We start from the raw sequence: 27,314 nt of genomic DNA, 5'->3' as shown, positions 1-27,314 counted from the left end.
GTAACTGGAATGGTCAGGAATTCACACAGGAAATATTAATCTGTTAGAAAATTTTGGCTTGCAGAGCAGATAGATTCATAGAAACCATGTGGCTCAAGAAACTTCCTTTTACAAGTATCCAGGTATTTTGTGCTGTGCTCCATTTCAAGCGTTTCAGACAAAAAACATTTTTCTTTATTGTTCCAAAATGAAGTTACATAAAAACTAGAAAGCTTTGAAAAATTACGCTTACATCTTGATGTCTACATTTTTTTTTAGTCAGATTTTTTTTTCTTTCAGATTAGTAGTCATTGCACTGGAAACATCAAAGTATGTTTTCTATTCTCCTCTAAAACTGCAAGTTATGTGATTTCCCAATAAACAGACCAGCTTTCTTCCAGATTTCAGTACGGAAAGAAAATGCACAGGAAACAGTACATACATCAAAAGTCTGCAGCAGGGTTTACAATGGAGTCTGAAAAAGAAGTTGTACAAAAAAACTAGATAATGACACCCATACCTACTTTGTCTGCTGAAGACAAACAACTTGATAAAAACCCTAAGAAAAATACAGATCAATAAGCTTTATTGTCATTTTCCTCCAATGTTTTTTGTGTTTTAGTTCTTAAGAACATTCCCTTCTTAACAAATACCATCAGAGTCTCAAAGGCATCTGAACTCATCTGCATAAGCCATGGGATACTGCGTAATCACAAGAATATATTAAAACTTGTGGGGCTTCTACCCCAGAAAGAGGCAAGGACAGTAGACTTCATACCTTACTATACTTGAATTCAGACTGAGAGTGGAGAGAGTTTCAGTTTACCTGCCATGTTACCATAGTAGGAGGATGTGTGATATAGTACCTGGAACAATTCTTACACACGAAGTAGTGAAGGGGAGCAACAGCGCACAGCACTTACGAGGTCATGTTTCCATTCACGTAGTTCTGGTTCAGGATCCGAGCCCAGCAGCCTGCACCTACTTCATCATTGAATGTACTGTAATCTTCTGAAGACCACAGTTTCTTCTTAGTCAGCAAGGCATTTGGCACCGTTTTTGTTCCAGGATAGTGAGCCCTACACACGTTTTAAAAAGAAACAGCACTTATCACAAAAATAAAAATCGAAGCCTGGAAGTAGAAACAGCAGCTAAAAGCTAAAGCTATGGCAATAAATTGGAAAAAAAAGGGATGATAAACAGGATTAAAGTAACAGGGAAAAAAAACAGGTTCTAGAGGCAGACTCCTTCAGTGTATCTTTATTGACAGCTATGCTTCACTTAAAGCCTGCACACTTATAATGTTCTTGTTTTGTCCCATTAGTATGCAATCAAGTAAAACAGTTTCACCATCAATTGAGAAATTTATAGTTTTTATCTGCTCTTTGATGCAATTTCTACTGTTAATGAACACAACTTACACTGTATTTGCTTTTCACTTAACACTGCTGTTAACCAAGGGGTTTTGTTTTACTTTCATTAACATCTAGATTAGTTCTTAAAACATAGGACATGACGAAAGAGAACGTAACTCCTATTCCATACAAAAACTAACTTCCTAAAAAATAAGTACATAAATATTTTTTTATACTTTTAATAACACTGTAGAGTGTATACTTTAAGAAGACCCACCCAAATGCATAAAAAACCCCATTTGCTATCAGATTACAGTGAAAGCTTTCACACACAGTATGTGCTGGATTTGCTTAACTCTATGCGATTTATATTTAAACACTAGATCACGCTACAGCCCTCTGTAGATGTCTTGTGCCACTCTACAGCCTCAACAACTAACAAAAGGTGTGCAGCAAAGGAGAGGAGATTAGCTGTGTCCAGAACAGCATGCTCTGCTCCTTCAGTAGTGAAAACAACCTTTTATCTCACTGGAAATGAAAACTAAGACATTTACCCTCGGGAGATAACTGGTCAACTCAAGGACCAGTACTATTCGGAGAGACTTGAGCATCCTGATTAATATTTCGAGAAAAATCACAAACACCTAAACACCTACCTTTCTTCCTGCCTGAAAAGACAACATGGAGTAGATTTTATGCATCATTGTTACAGAAGTGATGCTTCAGCAGAAACAGTGGGATTTTGGATTCTCTGCTCAAAAGAGCAGTCAGACACGCTATAACAGAAGACCATTTCAAATAGAGAGGAAAACATCATGTGTATCATGAAAGGGGGAAAAAGAATGGATCTTGGTGAAGAAAGGGTAATGAAAGTAATAGGAACAGAATTACAACAGAAGTGACACATAAGTTTAAAGCTATTGCCACTGCAAGAGAAGAATTTACCAAAAGCTATTGCTATTGGTGTTTAAATTCTTCAAACCACTGTCATTTATTAAAAAATATTTTCATTGTTCCCTCCTTCTTGCAGTCTCTCTGGAACCAGCAGGTGGTTGGTTCATCATCAGGGCCTCTACCTTTAAAGTGGTAACAAAGTGTTTTTAAAATATCAACTATCATGAGATTGAGCGTATTTTATACAGCAGATGATGAAGCAATATAACTCCATTGGCAAAAAAATCCCAAAACACAACACACAGTTGCCTGTGGAGGGCAGCTAAACTAAATCAGATAATTGATAGTATATTCTTAATATAAGAAAAGTTCTTCTGCTTATGGATTGCAAATGCTGCTTTGCACAAGTGCCCACAGTAACTTCATTTGGGTAACTTTGCTAAACAACAAACAAAGACTTCATATTATTTTCTGGTTTACATATAGCAATGGCCCAAAGGAGAAAACGAGGATAGAAATAGCAGGTTTTCCCACCATTTTTCTCTCACACATCAGTACAAGGCCATAGAAATAAAATAAAGAAGACCAGCCTATATAATACACTTCAATGAAGCTTTGCAAGAAAGCATTACCTGTAAAAACCTCAAAGTCTAGTTCTCAAAAACATCTTCTGAAAACAGAAATCATCAGCTAACAACACTGTTTTTCCTACTTCTAATTCTGTGTCAGCACACGGGCCTGGAGGGACCAGGGGGAGTTTGCATTCCCACTGTACAGACACCACAGCATGATTCCATCATGGAGTAACATCACAACATCTTGTTTTTCTTAGGTTGTTAACTTGGGTATAATATCAAATTTCTTTAAAAGGTCTGGTTTTCTGTGACACATTCAGCCAAATGTGTTTAGAACAGATCTGATTAGGAACACAGATGCTGGTAACCAAAAAGACTGAATTGTCACCTAATGGCATACTAGATTTATAGAAGGTGAAAATGAAAGTTGTTACTCCTAAACCACAGACACTTTCTGAACACTTCCTATTCTCTTCAATTAATAGCAGGAAGAGTCAGGGGGAGATAGAGGGTGGTAATTTTTCAACATGTAGAGTCAGAATAGCTTGGTCTCTAACTGTACAGATTGCAAAAATGTAAGTGGTTTAACTGTGTTACAAACAAGTAGCACATCTAAAGTACTAATGTGGAATTTACAAGCCTATCTGCAAAAAACATTGCTCTCAAGAGCTTCAGTGTAATTTAAATATGTTCAAAGTAGGAGAAATACCTGCTTATAATTCATTATATTTCATTTCACTGATAAAATTGATGCAACTGTCATAGCTGTGAAAAGCTGTTTGGAAATAGCACATTATAAAGAGCTTTGGTGAAGTGTGCCATTCCTATGTGGGTGAACATCTATTAATGGTTTTACAGTGTGTCTTCAGGGCTCCCTCTAATTTCTAGCTATTACAGTATCTTGCAGATGAAGCCCAGATCCTAACAGTGCAAATTAAAACAAAAGCAGCAGCTTTAATCTCCCATCCAGCTTGCGTGATGAGAGACCTCACAGATCACAAATTATGTTACCAAGTCCAAAATTGATTTTATATGCATTCATGAAAAAAATCCTGGCTATCTGAAAAACTTTTGAAATAAAAAAGAAAGCCAACATTTTTTTTTCAAGATACCATGATGAGATGTGCACCACTAGATGCCCAGTAGCCAACTCATTATTCGTTACACAAGAGAGTATTTAATCTCCTGTAAAACTCACATTTGCAAAGAGTTAAGCAACTACAGCTTAATAATACAGTGTCAAAACCCTTGAGCTTCAGGAACTGACTCAGGATATGTACTTGTAGCTGCCAGAAGCCAGACAGGAAGCATGTTCACTACGCTGGGATCAGGTAACTACTGTGGCTTTGCATGCAACCACAGCGAGTTCACAATTGCTTTCATTTGATGATCCACAAATGACCCAAGGCTCTACTGGCAAAAAACTGCCAGGATCCTTTTTGTTGTTCATAATGGCAGGAGGGGTTGATTTGAAGGGGACATTGACTGTGTATCTGTATTTGGAGGGAAAGCCTTTAAGCCTTTATTTCTACTCCTCTTGTGGGTCAGATTATAAAAATGAATGAAAAGGACTTGAAGCAAGGAACAGCCACATTTGAAGCATATGATTAGGTCAGGCAAGTTTATAGAAGCTAATAATTAAAATTTAGAGCTACTACAGAAAGAAAAGTTAATGAACAAGTCTTACACACATATCCATTCAGCAGACAAGTCAGTTATCAATCTCACATTTAGTCTACTACTTTTGTAAAATATTAGCATTATATGATGAAACCCAGAACTAGAAAAACAAGTCAGCTGGTTACATGCTTTCCAAACAAAATCTTCCCATCAAAACAAAATGGGATCTAAGAATCAAGACATTATTGTAACTAAAACAAAAAGAATCACAGCCCCAATTCATTTCTGGATCATGCCCATTTCTGTGACAGACCAGCAGAAGTCAGTAATACAAGGCTGTACTCAAAACTCTAAAGCTAAAGCGCATTTGCATGCCAAATACAGGAACCAAAACAACCCTCAGAATAAACAAGGCTGTCCAAAAAAACCTTCAGTTCATCAAAAGTGCAGCCACAGCCAATAGGAATCTTCCACGAGACAGGAAACTCACAATTCTGAGGCTGTCACCGCAACAACAGCCAAGATCATTTGATGTGGGTTAGTAAGAAATACTATAGCATCAGTCCTTTCATTGCCAGTAACGGTATAGAGAGGTGAAGCTTTGGCTGTGCTAGTTATAAATAGGCAAGATGAAAACAAACTATAAACAAACCACCAAGAAAGAAAAAAAGAGAGAACCCCCTACCCAATGACATCGACCACTCCGTGGAGCTCAGAGTCAAGCAGCAAGACAAAGGAAATGGGCTCCCACAGTCTATCGCTGGCTATGATCCTCACCTGCTGCAGACCGTGCTTATCCAATGTGTATCTCAACAGCTTTGGGAAAAAAAAAAAAAAAAAAAAAAAAAAAAAAAAAAAAAAGAGAGGGAAAAGCATAAAAGTTAGACCCTTTTTTTTCTGAAATGTTTGGGTTTTAACTTGAAAATGTTAGACAAAGCTATAGTAAAAAAAAAAAAAAAAAAAAAAAAAGAAAAGCAAATAACAGAGAGAAGGGAGAAATAAAAAAATGTTTTTCAAATTGTTAAAAATTTGTATCGAGAAAGGCAGCATCTTCTTCAGCACCTTTTGAACATATTTCAAAACAAATCATGTTCCAATTCAGTTTTCAGACAACGACTGTTACATAAAACAAGATGCAATAGATTGTTGAGCACAAAGTGCCTGCAAAGAAGGACAACTTCTTCCTCTACCATGCCTAACCCCAAGGCACATGACAAAAGGAAAAATGAAAAACATTTGGTTCTTATTTTCTTACACCCACAAATCTGCAGATAAAGACAAAGCATATCACATTTCATGCAAGATACTCTATTTGCAGATCAGCCACTTAGATGTTACAACACTGAGGTTAAGCTGCAAGGACCACATGCAGGGCAAGGATAACTGAACTGCAACTTAAAGAAACCTTGTGAAAGCACAGTAAACATTCAATTAAGAAAAGGAATCGATCCCCCCTGTTACCGCTGCTAATCAACTACTTCAGTTTAACAGTGAAGCAACACAAATGAGATTGGTTCTTCCTAAGCACAACTGAAACAAGAAGTGAGAAAAACACCGACACACACACCTTATTATTCAGCTCCATTTTATTTCAAGTTTTAAAACTGCAACCACTCTACATTTCCCTAGAGACATTTTAAGGTCTTGAAAGTCAATGAAACAAATCTAAAATGTCACATAAGACCGAGTCTAACAATGTAGTTCCTTGAAGTCCAGAGGTCCCCTAAACAGCATGTGCTGTACTTGTAAATTCAGATAACATCAAATGCCTATCTTCAAACCAGCCTGTGTATTTCTACCATATATTATCTTCTCTGAGAGGGAACACAACCTGCAGGAAACAGTGCTGCAAGATTTCTTTTTCCACAGATCAGACTCTGACCTTGCTTATGTGCAGCCTGACCATAGCCTAAACCATCAAGATTTCCTGCCCCAAAGTCTCGAGAACTGTGGCTGAACACAATGTTGGTATTACTTCTGCACGGTATTTTCCTGCTACATCTTGCCTTAGAATAAGGCAGTATTTGGTTCGCAGACTTAACATACATACAAAGGCTAAAGTATGCAGTGATTAGGAGAGATTCCTCATGAACACAGAAAAGCAGTTTTAATGCCCACCTTCAAGGAAGCTATGAGAAACTGTAAATCCATCACTCTAGCCTCGGTCCCCAGGAAGGTTATAGAGCAAGTCTTCCTGGAAGCCATTTCCAAGCACAGGAAGGACAGGAGGATGGTCTGGGAACAGCAGCATGGATTTATCACGGGCAAATTATATCTGACAAACACAGTTGCTTTCTACAACAAGATGACTACCTGTGCAGGCAAGGTGAAATCAGTGGATGTCATACACCCTGACTTCAGCAAAGTCTCTCACCAAGGTGGATGGAAAAGTCCAACCAGGGGAAAACAACCTAGCGGTGTCCCCAGAGGCTGATATTAGGGCCAGTACTGTTTGATGTCTTTAATAAAACTCAGGAAGTTCACATTTTGATTTGCTCGCACACACAGATTTTCTTTCCCTTTGAAATTTTTTTCTTAACCCACAATGGTGCAGATTGCTAGCGGTGTCCCCAGAGGCTGATATTAGGGCCAGTACTGTTTGATGTCTTTAATAAAACTCAGGAAGTTCACATTTTGATTTGCTCGCACACACAGATTTTCTTTCCCTTTGAAATTTTTTTCTTAACCCACAATTTTTCTCACTTTTACCCTTCTGATTCTCACCCCTACCCCGTTAGGGAGGTGTGAACAAGTGGCCTTGTGGGGCTGAGCTGCCTACCAGGGCTGGCCTACTCAACTGGTTATCTACTGCACCGAAGGGCTGTTATTTAAAGGGAATTAACAGACTAGAAAAAGCAGGCTGACAGGAACCTCGTCAAGTTCAACAGATGAAAACACCAAGTCCTACACCTTGGACACAATAACCCCTTGCAACAGTACAGGCTGTGGACTGTTCAGTTACATATAAGAACTTAGAGGAAAAGGAAAAAAAAAGAAAAAGAGCATGAGTGTGCTCTAACACACAGAATAAGTTGCCCAAAGGGGTTGTGAAGATATTAAAGCTGAATAAACCTCAGCACCACAATGTAATTTCACATGCCTGATGCAGAGAGGTTCAACCAGATGACCTCCCAAGGTCCTGTGCAAACCAAGTTAGTCAATAATTCTATCTAATTACAGGTAACATCCCCAGAAATAAGACCCCCCCAAAAAAAAAATTAAAAAGACAAGGCTGTTCTACCAGCAAAATCTATTGGTTTTAATTGAAACAAGCATTATGACTTAAGATCAGTTACAGATTGTGCTTTGAACTATGTAATACAAAAATCCTGTTTAAATTCATGGCAAAAGCAGCCTGTTCCAATATCTTAAATCCAGAAGCCGGGATTTTCTATAAATAATCTTTTTTCTTGCACCAGTTTAGCATAGTCAATTCATTTTTCTGTTACATCAAATGTTTTCTACCTCAGAAAGAGCAAATAACAGCGAAGTGAACTTGCTCTTCCTGCTGAACCGAGAAGGCATTCCTGGATCATAAGACTAATGATACGTCTCAAGTTGCAACTCTATTAACTATGAAAATCAACAGAACAAGAACCCCTTACATAAAAGCCACAGTCATTGACAAATAGCTCTTAAATACATCTTTGTTCATTAAGAATTACCATGATTTTTAAGTAAGAGACACTAGGAGACGGAGAAAAAAACAAACTGATTTTTTTTTCTGTTATTTGATCATTGTATTAGAAAAGACTCATGCTACATCACCTACAAATAAAATATGATTTGTTCTGTCTGGCAATTAAAAACTGATGAAGGCTGATTTTTTCCAGCCACCTAACACATGCTAACTCTCCACTGTAATAGCTTACAAGTGAAAGATAACTTAAATCATTGAGAACTACGGAAAAATCATTTTTCACTTTGTCTACTTGTAGATAAACACCAGAAAAAAAAAAAGAATATTGTGGAATATATGCAAGCCTAATTGTGTATTGGCATAAAGGCCTTTAGCAAAGACTTGACAAATAGAGCTAGGCTTTGTTAAACACAGAAAACAAAATCTGTATCTAACAAAAGATGTACTACTGAGCCATAATACATCCTGGGAGAAAATTAGTATGAATATATACTATACAAACACAGAAATAGCACCCATCAGAATAGCATAGGAAGACTATAGTGAAGATGGTCTTGCAAACAAAATAAGGAAGCATAACATAACACAGTTTAAGGCTTGAGTTACCTATATTAAAATCACCTTTCCCATTTTCAAGCACTTTAGGAATACCGGGTAAGCCATTTCCTTTAGTAGCAGTTTAGTAGCAGTTCCTCTTCTAACAAAATTCCTGTTTTCAATGGCAAGTACTGGAACTCATTGATATGAAATGATGGCAAGCAATATGCTCAAGAAGACCACTCCTTCAACCAATGAAACACACTGAATGATAATAGCTGGGCAGCCTTTGTTCTCATGAGAAAATATGAAGTCCTCGATCTTTCAAATCATAAACCAGCAAACAGCAAATATGGAGGGGGAAAAAACGAACATGTAAACTTTACCTTAAGTCTACCTTAGATATGCTTCAGATTGCAAATAGCATTTTAGGGAGGGATAAAGCTCCACAGGGAGCAATGGTATCAATGTAAAAATTACCTGATATGAAAGAGAAAGGAAAGGAAAAAAGAAAATGAAAGGAAACACGGGAAATGGAAAAGTTACTTTTTCTGGATGGATGAGAAAAAAAATAATTTCAATTATCTTGATAATGTGTAAATAAAACAATAAAAATTTAATTTCAAAATAGAAGAACTAAGAAAAAGTCACAGAGAGGGTTATACTTGAAAGAGTACAATGTACAGGAAAGGATTTCTGAGAAAAGAATTTCAGACTATTTAGGAAAACAGATTGACGAGCAGATTTTGCAAACAACTAGACACAGTTATCTAAGAGACATACAGATAGAGTGTACTCTGAGCAGCTTTCTGAACTTGAGCATTTGAAGGACAGACGCCTAAATACTATTATCTTTTTCTAGGTCATCAAGAACTCTGTTTGGTAGTTGGTGCCTTCAAGTCAGCACTGGCTGAGAAACACAGTGTTCTCATTTTGTACTAACCTTAATTTCTTGATAGATAACAACACTACTGCACAGGAAATACTCTCCCAACTCTTCTTTTTTTTCTGATCAGTAGGAGTGGGGGAGTCAGGGAAAAATCCTTATGACATTCAAGAAAAACCTCTGACAAAAAGAACTTTCATCTGAAAGAAATGCCCATCATCCTAACCTGCAAACAAAAACAGGTACTTCTAGCCTTGATTCTGTTAAACTCTTTAAAAAAAAAAAAAGAAGACTGGAAGCTTCACCAGCATGGAAATCATAACTAAAACATTTCCTAATGCACTATAATTCGCTGAGGTTCAAGTCTTGCCTAAGCTAAGTCATCGGTTTTTAAAATTAGTTACTCAGTACTGGTATTATAATTGGTATTTATCAGACAGCTACTTCCAGGTGATGAGTTTTTATAAGCTCAACACATACAGAAGCAGTTTCTTTAGAAAATCCCTGCTTAACTGACTTGGTAAAACCTTTGGACCATGCATGTGTTTAAAAAATTATGAGTATATCACACCGTTTTACATATAGATGAGGATAAATGGTACACTAGGGACCACAGGTATGTTCTTATCACAGTAAGGTTAACAGAGGTAAGTCAATTCACAAATGTAATACAAGTGAACAATTTATACATGTATAGGTTGTTTCCACTGGGAACATGCTATAAATTTTGAAAACCTACTTACAGTTTTGAGAAATCAGAGATTACCAAGAAAGCAAGAGCAGCAGAGTATCAAGCCCGTTGACAGAAGCACCGTAGTAACAAAGTGTATTATGGAGCAAGAGTGCAGACAAACAATCAAACTGCCATTTCCTAGAACTACAAGTGAGCACTCCCAGCTGCTAAAATGAGATGGCTGTATTAGTTTAAAAACAAACTATGGATGATTGTTTTCACTTCTATTTCACCATCCGTGTGTGCACAAACAGAAACTCCTAGCTTTAGGAGGTTTTTGACCAGAAAAATCTCAAGCAGAGGACATGCAACAGGGAATGCTGCAAGTGTGGAAAGCCCCAGAGTGGTAAGTTCCAGTGTGGAAGTTCAAGTTCACCTAAAATTAAAACTGATTGCAGACCAAGAATTCAGTCCTACGTTTTTTCTGACTTTGAAGATGGACATGCAGATTAGCTAAAAGTCTCTTGTCATTCACTAGTGCCGAGGTAAGAAGCCTAAAATATAGCTCCTAACTGAACACTTGAAAGAAATGATGGAAGAGTGGTAAGGTTACCTTAGACATGCACTGAGCTGAAAGAAGAGAGGGAGATGGGAAAGAGTAATGGGGCCACCACTGTACATGATGGCAACAAAACTGGGAATGGCTCGGAAGTATGAAAGAAGAATATATGACTTCTCAAAATGGAGACGAAGATTTACTTACAGAAATGAAGTAATAAGTAATGTGTAAAACTACTCCCTTCTCCCACACTTACCCGACTACCTCAACAGCATCATTAAGATATGGATCAACTACCATCTCCTTTGAAACGTTCCAATCTCCATCTGCAGCGATGATGCCAATGTTCGTTAGACCCAGTCTGTCCAAAGATTGTCGAAGTACCTTAGTAACAGATAACACCACTTAAAGTACAGCTTTCATCAACCAGGCAACATGAAAATTTAAGACTGAAAACAATTTAAGAACTATAGGAGTCGGCGGTGAAAGCATTTGTCTTCAAACCAAGATGGGTAAGAAAAGTTCTTACTTCTCAAAAGAGAGCTATAATGACAACTAACACTGAAGGGTTACTTAAGACATTCAGATAGCCATTACTCAAAAATGGGATTCTCATCACTTGAATTACTTTTGGCATCCCATGTGCCTACGTGTACTACCCTCAGACACTCTCATCGTACCGACTCCATCCATTGCATGCATGTAATTCATTACATATGAGTAATGGATTTCTCATAAAGTCAGTCACATTAAGTTCACCTAGAAGTGATGACTGGCTGGAATGTGGAAGTGGACATACCTCCACAAGTGATCAAAAGTGAAAGTTAACTTGATCCCGAAAAAGCATATTGAGAAAACAGGGACTGAAGTTTTAAAATAGAAAAGACCTTGTAACCATGCAGTTCTCTACAAGAACAGAACTCTTTGCCAAACATCTGTCCTTTTCAAGTGAAGAGCATCTAAACATTCTTTTCATAGGCTATTTTACTGAGAAAAAAAAAAATCTTTGCTGTTTTAAGAGCCTGATACTTAAGTTTTCCCACTACTTGGCTCTCATATGTCTCACTAATTTGCAGGAACGCAATGCATAAAACTGGACTTGCATATTTACAACAAAACTGAGGGCAGTCAACTTTGAATTCAAACATGCCGGTAGAACATAGTTCCTATTCTGTCTTTCCAGCTTCTCCTTACAATTTCACTGTCAAAGATAAGCCTCTCACATTTTCCTATGGAACTTCTTAGACAAAATATACCTATGCAAAATACACCCGGCTCTAACAGTTAAGAATGAACCAGGCTTATACAGGGATGATATTATACAAGCATGCTTTATGTGAACACTCAAAAAAAAAAAAAAGTAAAAATTATTTTCAGCATCTTCCACATACAGTTGCATCTGAAAAAGGATGTCAGTCCACACACAGCCTAAAATCCTTTTTTCAATCTTGGATATAAAGGAATGAGGTACTATGTGCTGTATGCATGCATGTATAAGAAAGATTTTTCCAACCATTTGAAGATCAGTCTTGTAATAGCCCTCCAGCATTGTGAAGGAGAATAGGGAGCATTTATATTTTGACTTATAGACAAATAAGGACACAAAGCCAAGTCCACGTGTTGGTGGCACTGATCTAAAGGATCTAGATCTAAAGGACATAAAACTTACTAAGAAGAAGAAAAGTATCAATGAAGTTCTGTTCAGCTGCTTGAATCCTCTGAAGTTTACCAGAAGGAAAATTCATAATGGCAGAAATACTTACAGTAAGGTCCTTGCAATTAAAAGCTTTCTAGCTAGCTAGACATTCAGGAAAACTGCCTAAACATAGAGAGAGTTCAGAAGAAAAAAATGACTAGAAAGGGTGAAGAACTCCCATGCTGAAAAATAAGTCCCAAGGATACAGAACAGTAGACACTCAAAATGCACTCCATAATATCATATACGGAATAGTTCCCTCACACACTGTATTCATGTTTATCTACAGATACTCCTTAAATTATAGGGTTATTTTAAGATGAAAGTGTTTAAAAATCTAATTGGAAGAATAGGATCTTCTTGAATAAGAATTTGTAAGAAACAGAACCATAACTTCTTTTTCTTGTTTTTTCTACTTAACAAGAAACGTAACTAGTGCCTTAGTGGATGAAGTAACTAAAGTAACTTCATGCAAGTAAAAATTTAGCAAGATAACTAAGAGCTTATCTATGTCATGTATTTGTCAGACATTACAGAAAGCGCCTGGTGTGCAACAGCATACTTCAGTAAATAGACCTTTTTTGAGATGACAGACCGCAAATTGTGCTGATTAGAGAATAAATGCTATGCAATACTGCAGGGTTGGAGAGAACAGTAAAATGGGTGTTTAAGAAAAAGCCTTGTATCGATTTACGTACAGCGGAGGGAAGGCTAATGCTTTTCAGCAAATATTTGAGTGATTTTAAGATCAAATTTAAACTAAATGTTTAACTCTAGAAACCAAAAGCTTAGTCCCTATTCAACAGCACTTAAAAAGCTAAAAAGTAGAATGCCACACCTACACTCCATACTTTGTTCTCCACATTCATTCTCCCCACCTTAGAAAGCCAAGACAAACAGATGAGAAAGCCTCCATGTGACACCACATAGGACTGAGCAAAACAGAACATTTCAATTTCTTACAAGTTGTACACAAAGCCAGAAAACCAGTTTTTAAAAGAAGAGCCAATCAGTGATGTGGGGAAATAAAATGAGTATTTCATTTATAACAAGATCTAACTTCTCTCTCTGATGAGTCTTTTTACAAAGGGTTCAGTCTCATAGGCATTCCAAGCAAGATAACATCTAGTCAGGGAAGAAATAATACTTGCAGCTTAAAAAAAGAAAAAAAATTCTCACTATTTATCCTCCATCTTACTTGCATTGTTCCACTCCAGTATGCAGACAAGTGTTTTCAGTTCTGGTTAGTATTGCTTCTATAATATACATACAGAACAACTAGATTTCTAATTGAAGTCCACACACACATCTCCCCCTTGTACCCTACCAGCATAACTTACCCATGATTAGGATTATCTTTTAGGACACTACTAGTAACCTTAGTGAATTCTCCTGAGTCCTTAATCACCCCATTAGTGAATGACTATTCTTTTTGGAAAAGAAAAGCCTGGAACCCACATGGCCAGAGGCTAAATACAACAGAAAAATTCTGCTTCCCGAGGGGTTTTTGTAATAGAGACAGCACCTCATGAGCTTGTTTCCTAGCTTTAAAAAAAGTTAGGCTATGGTTTGTGCTGAACACACATAGGGATGAGAAATCTTAAGAGGATTCTAAGCACGCCCACTGAACAAGTTTAGACAGGGATTTAAGTTGCTTCATTAGCAAAATCTGAAGCATCTACACATCCACCTGAGTTTTGTTACTTAACATGCCCGAAGAAACAAGACACCTTGACTATAGATGCCAAGATATCCTGCTGTCACACTTCAGCGTATGTGTGTTTTCTCCAGAAGGGATTTTATAAGTCGCTTAAAAACTCCAGTGCCAAACTTCTGTGTCCAAAAGGAACTAATGGCCTAGCAGCCTACAAAAGAGACAGTCTAGACAAGACCTTTAATGAAATTAGTTGTGGAGTGAAGTATACATAACAGAATTTATGCACAGATGTGCTATGATTTGGAAACTAAATTACTGTGGTGGCAGTGGACTCAGTAAATCAATTTAAAATACATGACTGATTAACGTATTTTTTAACGAGAAACCCATAAAGCTGGGTATAAGCTATTCCTCTTCCTTTGTACAAGGAATGCAACCAGCATTGAGCTTTCTCCACTGGGCAAAGCACTGCATAAATCATAGGAAACTGCTACAAGGGCATTCATCTAATTCTATGTTCTAGGAAATGTAATTTTAAAAAGTAACATTTTCTAGGAGAGCATTCTCAGTTTCCAGGAGTAGGCAGAATTTTATATATGCCAGCCTCGTGAAAGATACTTTTTTGGTCTTACTGCAATGTCTAGCGTAACTGTTGTATGCACTTCCTGCTATCATTCAACTAAAATTAATCATTGATAAAGTAACTAGAGAAATTGCCAAAGACAAATTATGTGACTAATGTCATCCAGTGTAAACAAACTGTAAGAACTGAAACTTTTCTAATAGCCACTAATTGACTAATTTGAAGCAGATGAGATCAAATGCCTGCTGAGTTCTGAAAAAATAAAGATCAGCAGTTTTTCTACACACTCAATTTCATTCTTACTTGCTTTTAAGAATAGGTAATGCTATTAGGTATTGCTAAAGGTAATGCTTATTACCCTCCAAGCAGCAAAAAGGAAATGAACAAAGCAGAAGCTCGTACTTAAGTTTCCACTTCAACATAACAAACAGAAGTGAGTTTTCAAAGAAGGGCAGGGGTCAGCAAGGGCAGACAGCAGTGTGAGATATTAGAGATATCTGAAGGTTGGTTATGGGAAATACTGTGTTCTTTCAATTCTTTTAGAACAGGAAGTACTGAGTTTTGCAAAACTAGAACCACAGAGCTTTTATTATGTTTTCCATAAAATAAGCACCTGGAGTTTCATAGCAATAATTTAAGGGTATTATATCCACTGGAACTTTGCTATAGAATTTTAAGTAATTCTAAATCTTGGACTTATAACTATATCCAAGCAAGTACAAAGATGATGAATTTGTATGATTTCAGTAGCATCAACTGGAGCTTCCGTTAACATGTAGAGATCCTACACATTCAGCATACACAGAAATAGTAAAAGTTCAAAATAATAGTTTCAGACACACATACAAAAAGATCTAGAGATCTGATCCTGTTAGCATTCTATACCTGCAACTACAAGAACCAGAGCTCAGTAAGTGAAGTAGTTACAAGATTAAGGTCGCTTTTCAAGACAAATTCAGAAGAGTTAATAGTTTACATGTGATAACAAACATTTCAAATCCGAGAAATAAGAAGAAATACATACCTTAATATATTTGCTACTAAATGCCCTTTCATTCCATATCTATAAAGGAAAAGCAGAAAGCCATTTAGAAAAATCAGGATATGTCAACACATAATGAAATATTTTATTTACGTATATGTAAGACTATACAATCCATTAATGAACTCCATTGTTTAAGTTTGCTAGAGGAAAGTGCTCTGGTTGGTTTTGTTATCAGCTCTTCAGGGGAAAATTCTGTACAAAAGTTCAAAATAAGCTTGTTTATCTATCTCTAAGGTCTACTGATTGCCTTCTTGCTGAAAAGAACTCCAGAGCTACTTGAGCTCTACAATGCTAGCAGTGTTTCCCCATTTTTAGTAATGAGTCTACAGTTTGTTAAGAAATTATTGAGAAACACATTGTGGCTTCAAGGTGGGGTCCTAATGAATGAACACGGACATAGGAGAGCTAGAATAAGTTACAGTTGCCTACAGTTTCAGGGAGTCATTCAATTGCACTTAAGAGTTCTTCCTAAGTATGGACTAAATCCATACTTGAATACAGAAGACATCCAGCATAATTTAAGGAAACAGACACAAAACATCTAATTTCTGTTGCTCTGGATTTTCCATCATTTATGGAAAGGGCATTTAAGCTAAACACATCTCAAAATTCGAAAGCAGGAATGCTCCTGCTGGTCCTCCTTTCTACCTAATAACCTGGCCAATAAAAATGCATTGTCAGAAACCTTATTTATTTCTTTTTTTTCTAACCACAACATGAATGCTGTGACTCACAGTCACCAGTAAAGGTGAAAGTATCCCCCTGCAGATGTAGCGTACCTGACCATGTACAAGCAGACAGTTTCTTGCAGGTGGGATGTGTCCATTTGATTTTGATATTTCTAGATCTTTCCATAAGTGCTAATACATGACTTCAGAAATGAGCCAAGCAAAAAGTTACTTACTGAAAGGCTTGTTTCATCATAAAGGAAATGATATATAAGGCATGCTATCAACCAGAAGTGCAGTAACGGCTAACAATGTAGAATCAGAACAGCATCAAAATAATTTTGACAGTTTCTGAGCCTTCACAGACCTGTCTTCCTGTCTTTCTGTCTTTCAGATCATACCCACAAAGAAGTCAGACAATATGCAATGTCACCACATTTCCTGAAGAAGCAGAAATCCCCTTTTCTTAGAAAGACAGAATTCAGAATTCACTGTGAAGTAGCAACACAGAAGCCAGACATTACTCAAATATGTAAGGTGCAGAACTTAATTTTTCTCCTTGCTGTACTATTGGAGTAGAAGGTAACTGCAGTTGTTCTCCCTGTCCCCCCAATTGAATTGCTAAATCACTATGTTACCCAAAATGCAAGACTGACACAGCTGAAATAAGTCAGCAACATTGAGGGGGATGCATTCCAGAGTAGATACACATCAGATACACCTTCCCACATCACAGTAGAAAGGCCAAACTTCCTTTGAGGGATGGGAAAGATTTCTTTCACTTTGGACTGCTGAAGTGATTTTCAGCTTTTCTGCAGTTAAACAACTGCCTTATATCAAAACACTTAGAAGTCCAAAATAAATGTTTCAGTAAGTATAGGGCTGATTTTAGAGGGAACCTAACCAAACATTTTCTTAATTAGAAGAAAAAACAAAACATTGAAATCTTGGTCAAATAATAAACTTGAAAAGTGTTTTTCTTGATTGCTTCTCTCTCATCTCCAAATTATGACATTTTTTCTCAGATATTTGTTCACTACTTCCATATATTGCACTTTAACACAATACTGGAGTTACAATTTACTGTAACACATGCCCTTCTGCAAAACAGGGACTGTATTTTATGCCAAGAAGTCATGTTAGCTGACTTTCATAAACTCTTAACTAATGCTTTTTGTTAGCTGGTAACCGCTGAAATCCAAGCAGAACAAGCAAGGCAGAAAATTATAAGCCCAAGACTCAAACAGATTTCAGAATTCTCAAATTCTCGGGTACTCTAGGACTTTGTTCTAGAATTGGTAAGAGAGGAGACTAGCACCATTTTGCACTGGTTCTGCTTTAATGGACATGATTGCAGAACAACTGTAAACTAACATAACTTCTGCCTTCCCCTTGCAACAGAAAACACTAAAACTGCAATTACAAAACAATTTCACTTCCCATCCCCCTCTTCCAGTAATCAAAGAGAGACAAGACCAAGATTTGACAAATGAAGAAAGATCAAATATACAGGAGATTTTGCTTAATGAAGAAAGATCAAATATACAGGAGATTTATACAGGAGATTTTGCTTTACTGACCCCGATATAATCAATGTCCAAATCATGATACTGTTTAGCTCCTAATATCCAAGAAACAACATAGTAAGCAGTGACATCTGGATAGTCATAGGGCCAGTTTTCACCCCTCCCTATCCACCCTGGAAATGTCCAAGGTAATCCTGGAAAAAGAGAAAAAGACCAAATGAGTAAGATAAGCAGTATGAAGGAGTAAATACACACTTCAAATTCAAATAGTTCCAGTGAAGACATTGAAACACAGCTTATTTAACTAGTATAACTAGTATGCTCTCACAGAAACCACATTCAAATAGTTCCAGTGAAGACATTGAAACATAGCTTATTTAACTAGTATGCTCTCACAGAAACCACGAACAAACATATTAATAGTTGCCTTTTTTTTTTATGATCGAAACCATAATTACTACAGAACAACTGACTACATTCAATCTTACTGTTCTGTGATATTAGCTCTAATAGGTTTAACATTATAAACATTTTAGGACAAAAGTTTATGAAGTTATAGACAAGGGATCAATACCAAAAACCAAAAAATTGTTAATCTCCTGAATATGAATTTCAGAAGTGATGATCTGATCATAACAGAGGAAGAAAGATTAGGATCATGAAAAAGCATTTACTACTTCTTGTAGTAAAGAAGAATAATAAATTAACCTAACCAGATCCTCTAAGTTTTCAACTGACTTTGTGTAAGACACAACAGGCCAATTCAATGACAAACCCACCTTTCTTTGTTGAAAGCTTGATCCGAGGGAAGACAGAAGTTATTAATAACCACAATTAGTCACAGAGACTCAGCCTACTGCTTGTGACAGTGCTTGTTTAACAGAACCTGACTAGCAAATCCTGCACCAAGTCATGCCTTGTGGCTGGATGTGGCAAAGCCTGATCCCTGGAGACGGGGGCTTTAGATGCTTTTTAATTGACAGATTTCTTACCTTGTTTCATGGGAGATACATTTTATTAATTGTTTCAATTAAAATCTCGAGTTCCACATTTGTACTGTCACAGCGCACACACAACCCATGATCAAAACAGGGAGACAGGGAAGTCCTCTTACAGCTGAGCTACATACGTTAGACAAATCAGCAGACAAGAACCACTACAGTGTGGAGGGGGTCACTGCTTTGCAGTAAGAACATATAATTGAATTTAGCGCATATAAGATCTACAGGTTTATACTTCCTGTAAATTTACTCCCTTTTTTTTTTTACTCTATTATTCATAAATTCACCTTTCATGAGAAATCATTTATGCACATTGCTATGTGATACAATGCAAGCATTAATGTTACTTGATACAAGTAAATGATCCTATGCTACTCGGTGCACTAGCACAACCTAACAATGTTATGCTACTGTAACAAAGTACAACACGGTAAGTTTGAGTAAAGCATCAACGCAAGCTCACCGAATACTACTGATTCTACTTGGTCTACTGCAAAAATAAAAAATCATATGCCCATTAAAATTATTATGCTAATTACAGGTGAGATATGTAATTTAGCTGGGGGGGGGGGAAAAGCATTTAAGTCCTAAAGTTCGAAGCAATTTACCAATCAGTTTAATGTTTGGATTCCTCTTTTTAGCTTCTTTCATCAGCCACCATTCATAGCCCCGGAAGTAGTTCTCATCATTTTCATAGTGCATATGGGAGGGTTCAGTGCCATCTAGGAAGGAAAGAGACAGGTAGCTCACAATTATCTTCTGTGTCATGCACTGTTACACATTATAAGTCTTCTGTATTGCTCACTGCCATGGTATGCAAGCACATATCTCCCACATGGTTCACACGTTCTTTGGTATGTATTTCAAAGCAAAATGACCAGCTGGAGGGAATACGCAAGACTTGCCACCCTTCATTCTTAGCATAAACTTAATAGTTTTAAGGGACTATGCCTGCTTTTAACATCAGAATGTGATTGGACATTTTCTATCCCCAGCTATCATAATACTAAATCTATATTCATGATTATTTTGATCCCAAAAACCACTAGGAAAGTTACAGCATTAAGATCAGGAGGGGAAAAAAAACCCATAACTTTTGTAGAAGTGGGTTATATATAAACCAAAAGGCAAAGAGAAGAAGGTTATAATTGTTTATAGTTTGTTTCTTTTGTGCAAGGCAAGTCCAAGGAGAGAAGAGAAAGGAAGTACAATGAAATGAAAGAGATTTTTCTTTTTAATTATTTTTATAGTAAAAGATCCAGTTTATAATTTCCATGTTGCTTTGTGACTGCAGGAAGTTTTTGAATTTGAAGGCTGGGCACTGAATTCCCTCAGGCAAAGCTAAACAAACTAGAAAAGTGCAAAAGAATCAGTGCTCTATGGGAAGTCATTACACATAAAAAAAAATAAATTAAATTAATAATAAATTAATAACTTGTGCACACAACTGCAACAATTACTCATGCTAAACTATATGTCTAATTGTTTCAGAGATCTCTTTTGATGAGGCTTTTTTTTTTTTTTTAATGAAGCCTGCTGAAACAGCACATTTCATTACAGAAAATAGGACTGATCTTTGCTACCTTACTAACACCTAACTATTCGGAAGTTCTATCTGTCAGAGACATAGAACAACAATTATAGACCAAACTTAAGACTTTCATTGATCACACTTCAAACAGACTCCTTATCACACCTCTGACGTCAGGATAAGAACTGCAGTCCAGCATGTTAAGACATATGCATCTTATTTGTTCTCCTTCTAAAATCTAGAAAGGCATCAAACATGTATTTAACATTCCCCTTAGCCAGAAGCAAGAGTTTTTGAAGAAAAGGTCTTAGCACGCATGAAGACGACTTCATTCTCCTCTAACGAACAATTTGTTGACCAAATACCGAGCACTTAAACCCAGAATAGTACTTTTCACCATGTTAATTTCTCTTAAGGGAAGTAAAGCACAGAATGAAAAACAGCATCCCATAGACATTTAAAAAAAACATAAAATGCCGCAAAGAGAGATGCTATGCTTTCTATTTATTGAGTCTGCTTTAAGTCTGTTTCTGACGTGGCCAGGACTTACTTTTAGGGGTGAGGGGAAGATAGAAACTGTAGTTTAGTTACTGCTTCTCAGCTTCCAATCACAAGCAGCTACAGTTTCTCCTATATGAAAATATCGTAGACTAGGCAAATTACACCAAGACATTTTCATTTGCAATTGTGGCTAGGCAAAAAAAACAACCCGTAGTACCTACTGTCAGACAATGCCACTCCAGTGAAATGTAGCAGCTCATTAAATCAAAGAAACAAAATTGCTTCTCACCAGCTGTCTTTGCATTTATTTTCATGCTTTTAGGATATAAACTACCTAGTCCTACACAAGTTTTACAGTTTGTGGTACAAAACTGGTCTTTGAGAAATGCTCTGCAATTCAGAAAGCTACTAGAGCTTCCTAAATCTTGAGGGGAGGAGGAAAGGAAGGAAGAAGGACTCATTTGTTCTAGAATGCATCCTATTAACCATATGATAGAATTATCTCCAGAATGTTAGTGCAAATTTCTCTTCTACAAGTTAGTATTCATTGTTGCAACTACAGAATGCCTCTCAATGCTTCAGCTCAGTGACACACGCAAGACATGCTGCTTACAGCATTACTGCAACAAGAAGTTAAGCCCTGCTCATGCAAAATCCATACCTGTTGACTGACCATCACCTCCAATCTCTACTTTGAGGATATGTAAGGAAGCACCAAAATTTGGCTAGAAAAAGATAGACAGAAAAACAAACAGAATTTTGCTGTTAACAAGAAGAATGCAATAAATAAGTGTATAATTTTGAGGGTGCTAAAAATTCAATACTTTTTTTTAAACATCCCTTATAGATGCAATGAGAGATTATACAAAATTCTGCTTCAAAAGGAAATCAAGTAAAATAAATAGTACATTTAGCTGTAGTCAGTTTCACTGACTCTTGCACCATTAATGACACTTCTCTCCAACTGCACAAATTTTAAAATGGTTATGCTCAAGAAAACACTGAAGCGCTCTTAAAGTAGGACAATGGCTATATGAAGAATACAGTATTTTTGACGCTATTAGATGTCAAGTTCATTTTCTTTTGAAATCAAATTACTGAAGTTAATATTTCAGTAAAAAATGTATTATGTAAAGGATTACACTGCTTATGTGAAAGAGCATATATATGGGTCAGAAATAACCTGCTAACAACAGACAGGCAAAAGAAAAAAAAAACCCCATACTGGAAAACAAATGGCCACCTAGTCCACTATCCTCTTCCCCTGGCATCTGACTGGTAGAGCAGAACATAAAATTCAAGCTCATGCAGGTGATCCTACTCCTAGTATGTTCTTCCAGCCATTAGTGGCTTTAGAGTTGCTCAAGCCAGAATTTACAACTAATCATTATTTTAATAACCACTAATGAGCTGGCCTCCTCCATGGCATTACCCAAGTATAATTTTGGCATTCAAAAAAAACTTTTAAGATGTGAAAATGCAGTTTGATTAAAAAAAAATATGCTGCATAGACAATAATTTGTTTGGCCTACAAGTTTGGGATTATATTTGTTTTTAAATAAGAAGCAAATATTCCCAATTTACCATTTTTCTTCCTGACATTTCTGATTTTAAACTTTTAATGCATTTGCTATCCCATCCCCATCATGAAACCTGAATGACATTAAAAGACAAGAAGGATGAGGCAAGGTATACCCCTCCCAGGTATCTCATGACAGCTTAAGATGTTTTGATGAAAGAACATGTCAAAAATTCTTTGAAGATCATGATCTTTCAGCTAGATTGTCTTTTATCACATGCCTGTTGATTCCTTCAGAAAACTCATATTTTTAAACACACAGCTTCAGTCTCCAAAAAACATAGGGTTTGATCCCCCTTATGCCTTACTCTATCCTTTACAACCAATTCTTTAAGCTACACAGTAAATTATTCCCCTCCAGCCATCTGGATTACACTACTTGAAAGTGACATGACATCCTCTTCCAGCAGAGTAATTTACAGTGCCAAAAGCAAAACAAGTTATTACCGTCCAGTGCAATAATCCTACCATATTTTAAATTGGGTAACTCCACACGTTACACTTGCTTACTAAAGCATCTTACAAACCAGTAACATTCACACACCTTTCTAGAGTAACTGCACTTATACTTGAGACTAGTTTGAAGTAGATATGTTATTAAAATGCTGCCGTCTGCACAGTCATTTTCACATTATGTGAATCTATTTGTACCCCCCAAAAAAATAAAAATCAAAACTGCCTCCAAGACCGACTTCCTACACCTGCTAGGAAGAGCTAAACCCCCTTTTTTAGCCACAAAAACAATTTAATCCTCTTTACACCCACATGGATGCCAAAGTATGTTGAAAACTTATTTTTAAAACGTATCATGAAAACATGAAAGGAATTTTCATAATAATTTGAAGAAACAGGCTCCTGAAAAACATGCTAAAAACAACAACTAAAATTTAAGGTTCTGATAAAAGTCAACATTAAAGTAGATGTTTTACAAGATAGGATTTTATCTCATCTCAAGTAGTACTGAATATACTATAGCAGTCCCAACATTACACAATAAGAAATTTTCCATGAAATTAGACATTATTGCAGCGTTGAAACCAACTTTACCTTGAACAGATAATCTAAAATCTGGGAGCGATAGGGTTCTTGGTAGTTCACCAGGAGTCTAGATGTGGCCTAAAATGGAAAGAAAACATAACAATATGAAAAACTAACTTTAAAATATGTAAAAGTACATCCCAGTTCATCAGTCTACGACTTTCACATAATTAATAAACCTACAAAAATAATTATTGCACCAGCAACTCGGCTAAGCACCTGTAAAACCTCTTTTATAACATTTCAATTTTGCTCTTCTGGTTGCGTAGATTGCAATTGCCTAGTACTCCGGTTGCCTGCAATTTACAGCAGAGTACAGAGACTAGAGAAACAAAGAGAACTTACAAACTTATCATAAGCAAAACACAGCCCCTTCCCAGCACCTCTTCTCCGGCTCTACTCAAATCCCCCTGCTTTGGCTCACTGTATACTAAAGGCAACAGGGGCTCACGGAGCACACAGGTGGGAGGGCAAGGAAAGCACCTCAGCAGGTCCAAGAGCAGGTAAGAACTCGCAGGAACTCACGGCTCTGCTCACTGGACCACTGGAAAGCGTACAACTGTCTGTGGGCTCATCCAACATTTTAGAACTCATAGAGACAACCAGCCAGGACGACCCACCACAGAAAAAAAATCCCCCCTGACTTAGCTTTCCCCCAAAACCACAGAGTATGTGGCCGGCTCTTGGCACCCCAGGCAGCCTGATAAGAGCCACTGAGCCCCCCTGATCGGGGGACAGGCAACACCAGGGCCCAGCTCCAGTTCTCCCCGCAGTCAGGACCACTGCCCCCACAGCTCCCTCACCTCCTCCTGCCCTCAGAGCTCCCATAGAACTCTCCCTGCCAGCCCTCACGGCTCCCCTCAGAGATGCCCCCAGCCCTCACGGCTCCCCTCAGCGCTCACGGTTCCCCTCAGAGACGCCCCCAGCCCTCACGGCTCCCCTCAGAGACCCCGGCCCAGACCCCGCCGGCTAGCACTGGAGCCACCAAACACCCCCTCTTGATGGAACCCCCCCCCCCGCCCCCGCGAAGCGTCCGTTGCCACCGCTGCCCCGAGGAGGACATTGCCACCGGAGCAGCCCCCAGCGCCGGCCGGCGCCGCTCACCCCGCCGCCGCTGATAGCCCCGATCCCGTCGAACTCCCTGCCCAGCCCGCCGAGATCGTCCAGCACGTAGGTGGCCGCCGAAAGCGCAGCGGCACCGACCCCGGGGGGTCCCAGGCCCCAGTTGCAGATAAGCAGGAGCCAGCCCCACAGCAGAGCAGCGCACCCCATCCCGAGCCGCTCCGCTCCGCGCTGCCGACAGCGTCCCAGCCGCGCCGTCCCGTCCCTACAGCAACTCGCCACTGCCCGGCACCGCGCCTCACGTGACCGCGTAACCTGGCAATCACCCGGAGGGGGCGGGGCCTGAGCGCCCCTGGCCGCCATTTTGCTAAAGGGAAAAGCTTTCAGCCCTTACGGGCAACCCCAGCGCCCCCAGTGGAAGTTAGTGGCGGCCATTTTGAGAAAGGGCAAGGCAAGTGCCGGTTGGTGGGAAGCGTGCCGCCATGCTGGGGTTGGGCACGGAACAGCGAGTGAAGCTATGGCGGAGCCATCTTGGGTGTGGGACAGCTGAGGCGAGGCGGGGTGTGGGCGTCGCGGCGGGACAGGGAACAGGGCTATTACGTTTAGTGCTGTAGGTTGTGAGAGCTACACCAGACTGATCGGGTTTTTCGGGGCAGTTTTCTTGGGAGAGAAGTGGTGTTTCCCAGTGAATCTCCCATTTCCCGGCCCTCGCCAGCACCCAATTTCCTGGCTTTGGGCCGCTCTCAGGCTGCCACTGAGCCCTTGTACAGTAGGCAAAAACCGGCACTCTGAAGGAGAAAACTCCAGCACGCTGTAAGAAAGACCTTTGACTGCTGGCACAGGAAGAGGCAGGGAGTGGCCCTGGGGCACAGGGCCAGGCCCGGAGAGGCCCTGCCCCAGAGAGGGATGCGGGCAGCCCCGAGGCCTTCCCAGGGAGTCCCAGTTGGCACCAGTTAGATCAGCAGCTGCCTTGGCAGGCCACCAGAGAGGGATCCTGAAAGTGGGTTTTGACTTGCCCTGCTAGCAGGGCTGAACGAGCCTTTCTGTTTTACAGCCTTCACTGGGAAGGCAGCAGGGCAGCCTCATAAAAATACAAGATGGTGCCATGCCACATGTTAAAAGTCCATGAGGATGGCCAGGGAGTTCCCCCAGACTCCAGCTCTTGAAAGCATTCCGTGCAGAGGAAAGGTAATCAGGAGATTGGTGATCAGCTTCATTATCCTATAAAAATCCATAACGGAGCTGTGTTTTACGGAGGTAATGCTCCATGTGCTTGAAGGAGGAATTGCACTGGGAGATGCAGTGGCAGATGTCATGCGGGCAGTGTGTCAGAGCTGTGGAAAAGCCCAGGTTTTGCATGTTTCTGGCCATAAAGAATGCTGTTGTTCGAGTCACTGCCTCTTGTCATTGAGGGATCAATGCCTCAGTGATGACATTACCTGACTGATGTTTCCTGTTTATTTCTTTTTCAATAACAATACCAAACACTCACAAAACATTCTGCACTTTACAGCAATATCAAGCATTAACTAATGAACCTGCTCACACCCAAATGAGCTATACATTGTCATTATTACACGCAGAAGGGCAGAGTGACTTCCTCAAGGCTACAGTGAGTCAGTGGCAGAGGTAGAATTATGCTCATGGTCCTAATTTACATTCATTCCAGCAGACTGTACAGCTTTGCATGCCTGGAAGGTTTGCAAAATCATCATGAATTATTGATTAGCTAATTTTGATAATTTCTTAATGCATCAAAGGCTTCAGCTTTGGAATTCAGTCTCATATTCACTCATAGGAGCATGAAAGTGTCAGCTTTTAAAACTCTTATTTCCATCCTATGATGTACTGAGTGCCTCCCCTTCTCAGTTGGTATAGAAGAACATCCTTAGAATCTGTTTTCGTGTAAAGAGGACATTTTGGTGGGACTCTGAGGACTTCTATTCTGCATTGGGAATCTCGACCTTGTTTTTTACCTATTTTTTTCTTTACACCTTTGTCCATGACCCGTGATTTGACATGACCCCTTGTAAGCCCAAATATAACCAATAAAATTATTGAGGATTTATTCATTGCTTCTTTTGTATATAAGATACTTTTCCACTGTTAATGGTTTTCTATGACAGTTGTTCTTTCCTGATAGTACTTTAATCTCAGCCAACCCAAAAAACACCTGCTGTTCCGAGATGACTGATTTGAGATACTGTATATGTCCAGATCTCCAAAAAAGCCAGGGAAACTGTGCTGCTTGCATCAGAAATTAAATTATTCCATATGGATCCATGCTTTTTGCATATAGCTTTACTTCCAGGAAGTATAAAATGCATCATGTCCCCTCTTACTTCCATTGATCTTTCACTTCCAATATCAGTCGTTACAGTGAAGAACTGTAGATATGTATCAATCAACTATGTTTCTCTATTTCTAATAATGATAAGAGCTGCTTTTTCTTCAGTGAAGTATAGGAACCCTCCACAGAACAGCAGAACCAGCTCACCAGACATTGTTTTTAGTAGGTACCATGTTAGGAAAAGGCAAGTAAAAAATGATAAAACAGGTCTTTGTCTAATGACTTTTCCCTCAGTACAAATAAGTGTTTGACTGAAATTTTTTATATAAATTAATGTAACCGAGTGACTGGAAAGTCTCCCTTTCACCAAACTGGAGGGGGCTATCATATCAGTTCAAGAATGACCACAGGTAGAATGA

General features: G+C 38.5%; 1 protein-coding gene across 2 annotated transcripts in view; it reads right to left on the bottom strand.

Moving 5' to 3' along the window:
* The window catches only part of GALC (galactosylceramidase), a 36,833-nt gene extending 11,984 nt beyond the window's left edge, over positions 1–24,849 (bottom strand). The window contains exons 1-8 of one of the 2 annotated variants that reach the window (XM_014947081.1): positions 24,648–24,849; positions 23,553–23,621; positions 21,588–21,651; positions 19,503–19,616; positions 17,948–18,087; positions 15,679–15,717; positions 10,975–11,102; positions 903–1,058 (exon numbers count right to left, since the gene is read on the bottom strand). In XM_014947081.1, the coding sequence (XP_014802567.1) occupies positions 903–1,058; positions 10,975–11,102; positions 15,679–15,717; positions 17,948–18,087; positions 19,503–19,616; positions 21,588–21,651; positions 23,553–23,621; positions 24,648–24,815 (878 nt within the window). In that variant the 5' untranslated portion in view covers positions 24,816–24,849. Of the gene's footprint in view, positions 1–902; positions 1,059–5,108; positions 5,240–10,974; positions 11,103–15,678; positions 15,718–17,947; positions 18,088–19,502; positions 19,617–21,587; positions 21,652–23,552; positions 23,622–24,647 lie in introns of both variants that reach the window. The other variant, XM_014947080.1, reaches the window with a different exon arrangement.
* Between the last annotated feature and the right edge of the window lie 2,465 nt (positions 24,850–27,314).

This window comes from Calidris pugnax, unplaced genomic scaffold (genome assembly GCF_001431845.1).
Source record: "Calidris pugnax isolate Ruff unplaced genomic scaffold, ASM143184v1 scaffold127, whole genome shotgun sequence".
NCBI classification, from domain to species: Eukaryota; Metazoa; Chordata; class Aves; order Charadriiformes; family Scolopacidae; genus Calidris; species Calidris pugnax.
This window is presented reverse-complemented; position numbering and strand designations above follow the sequence as displayed.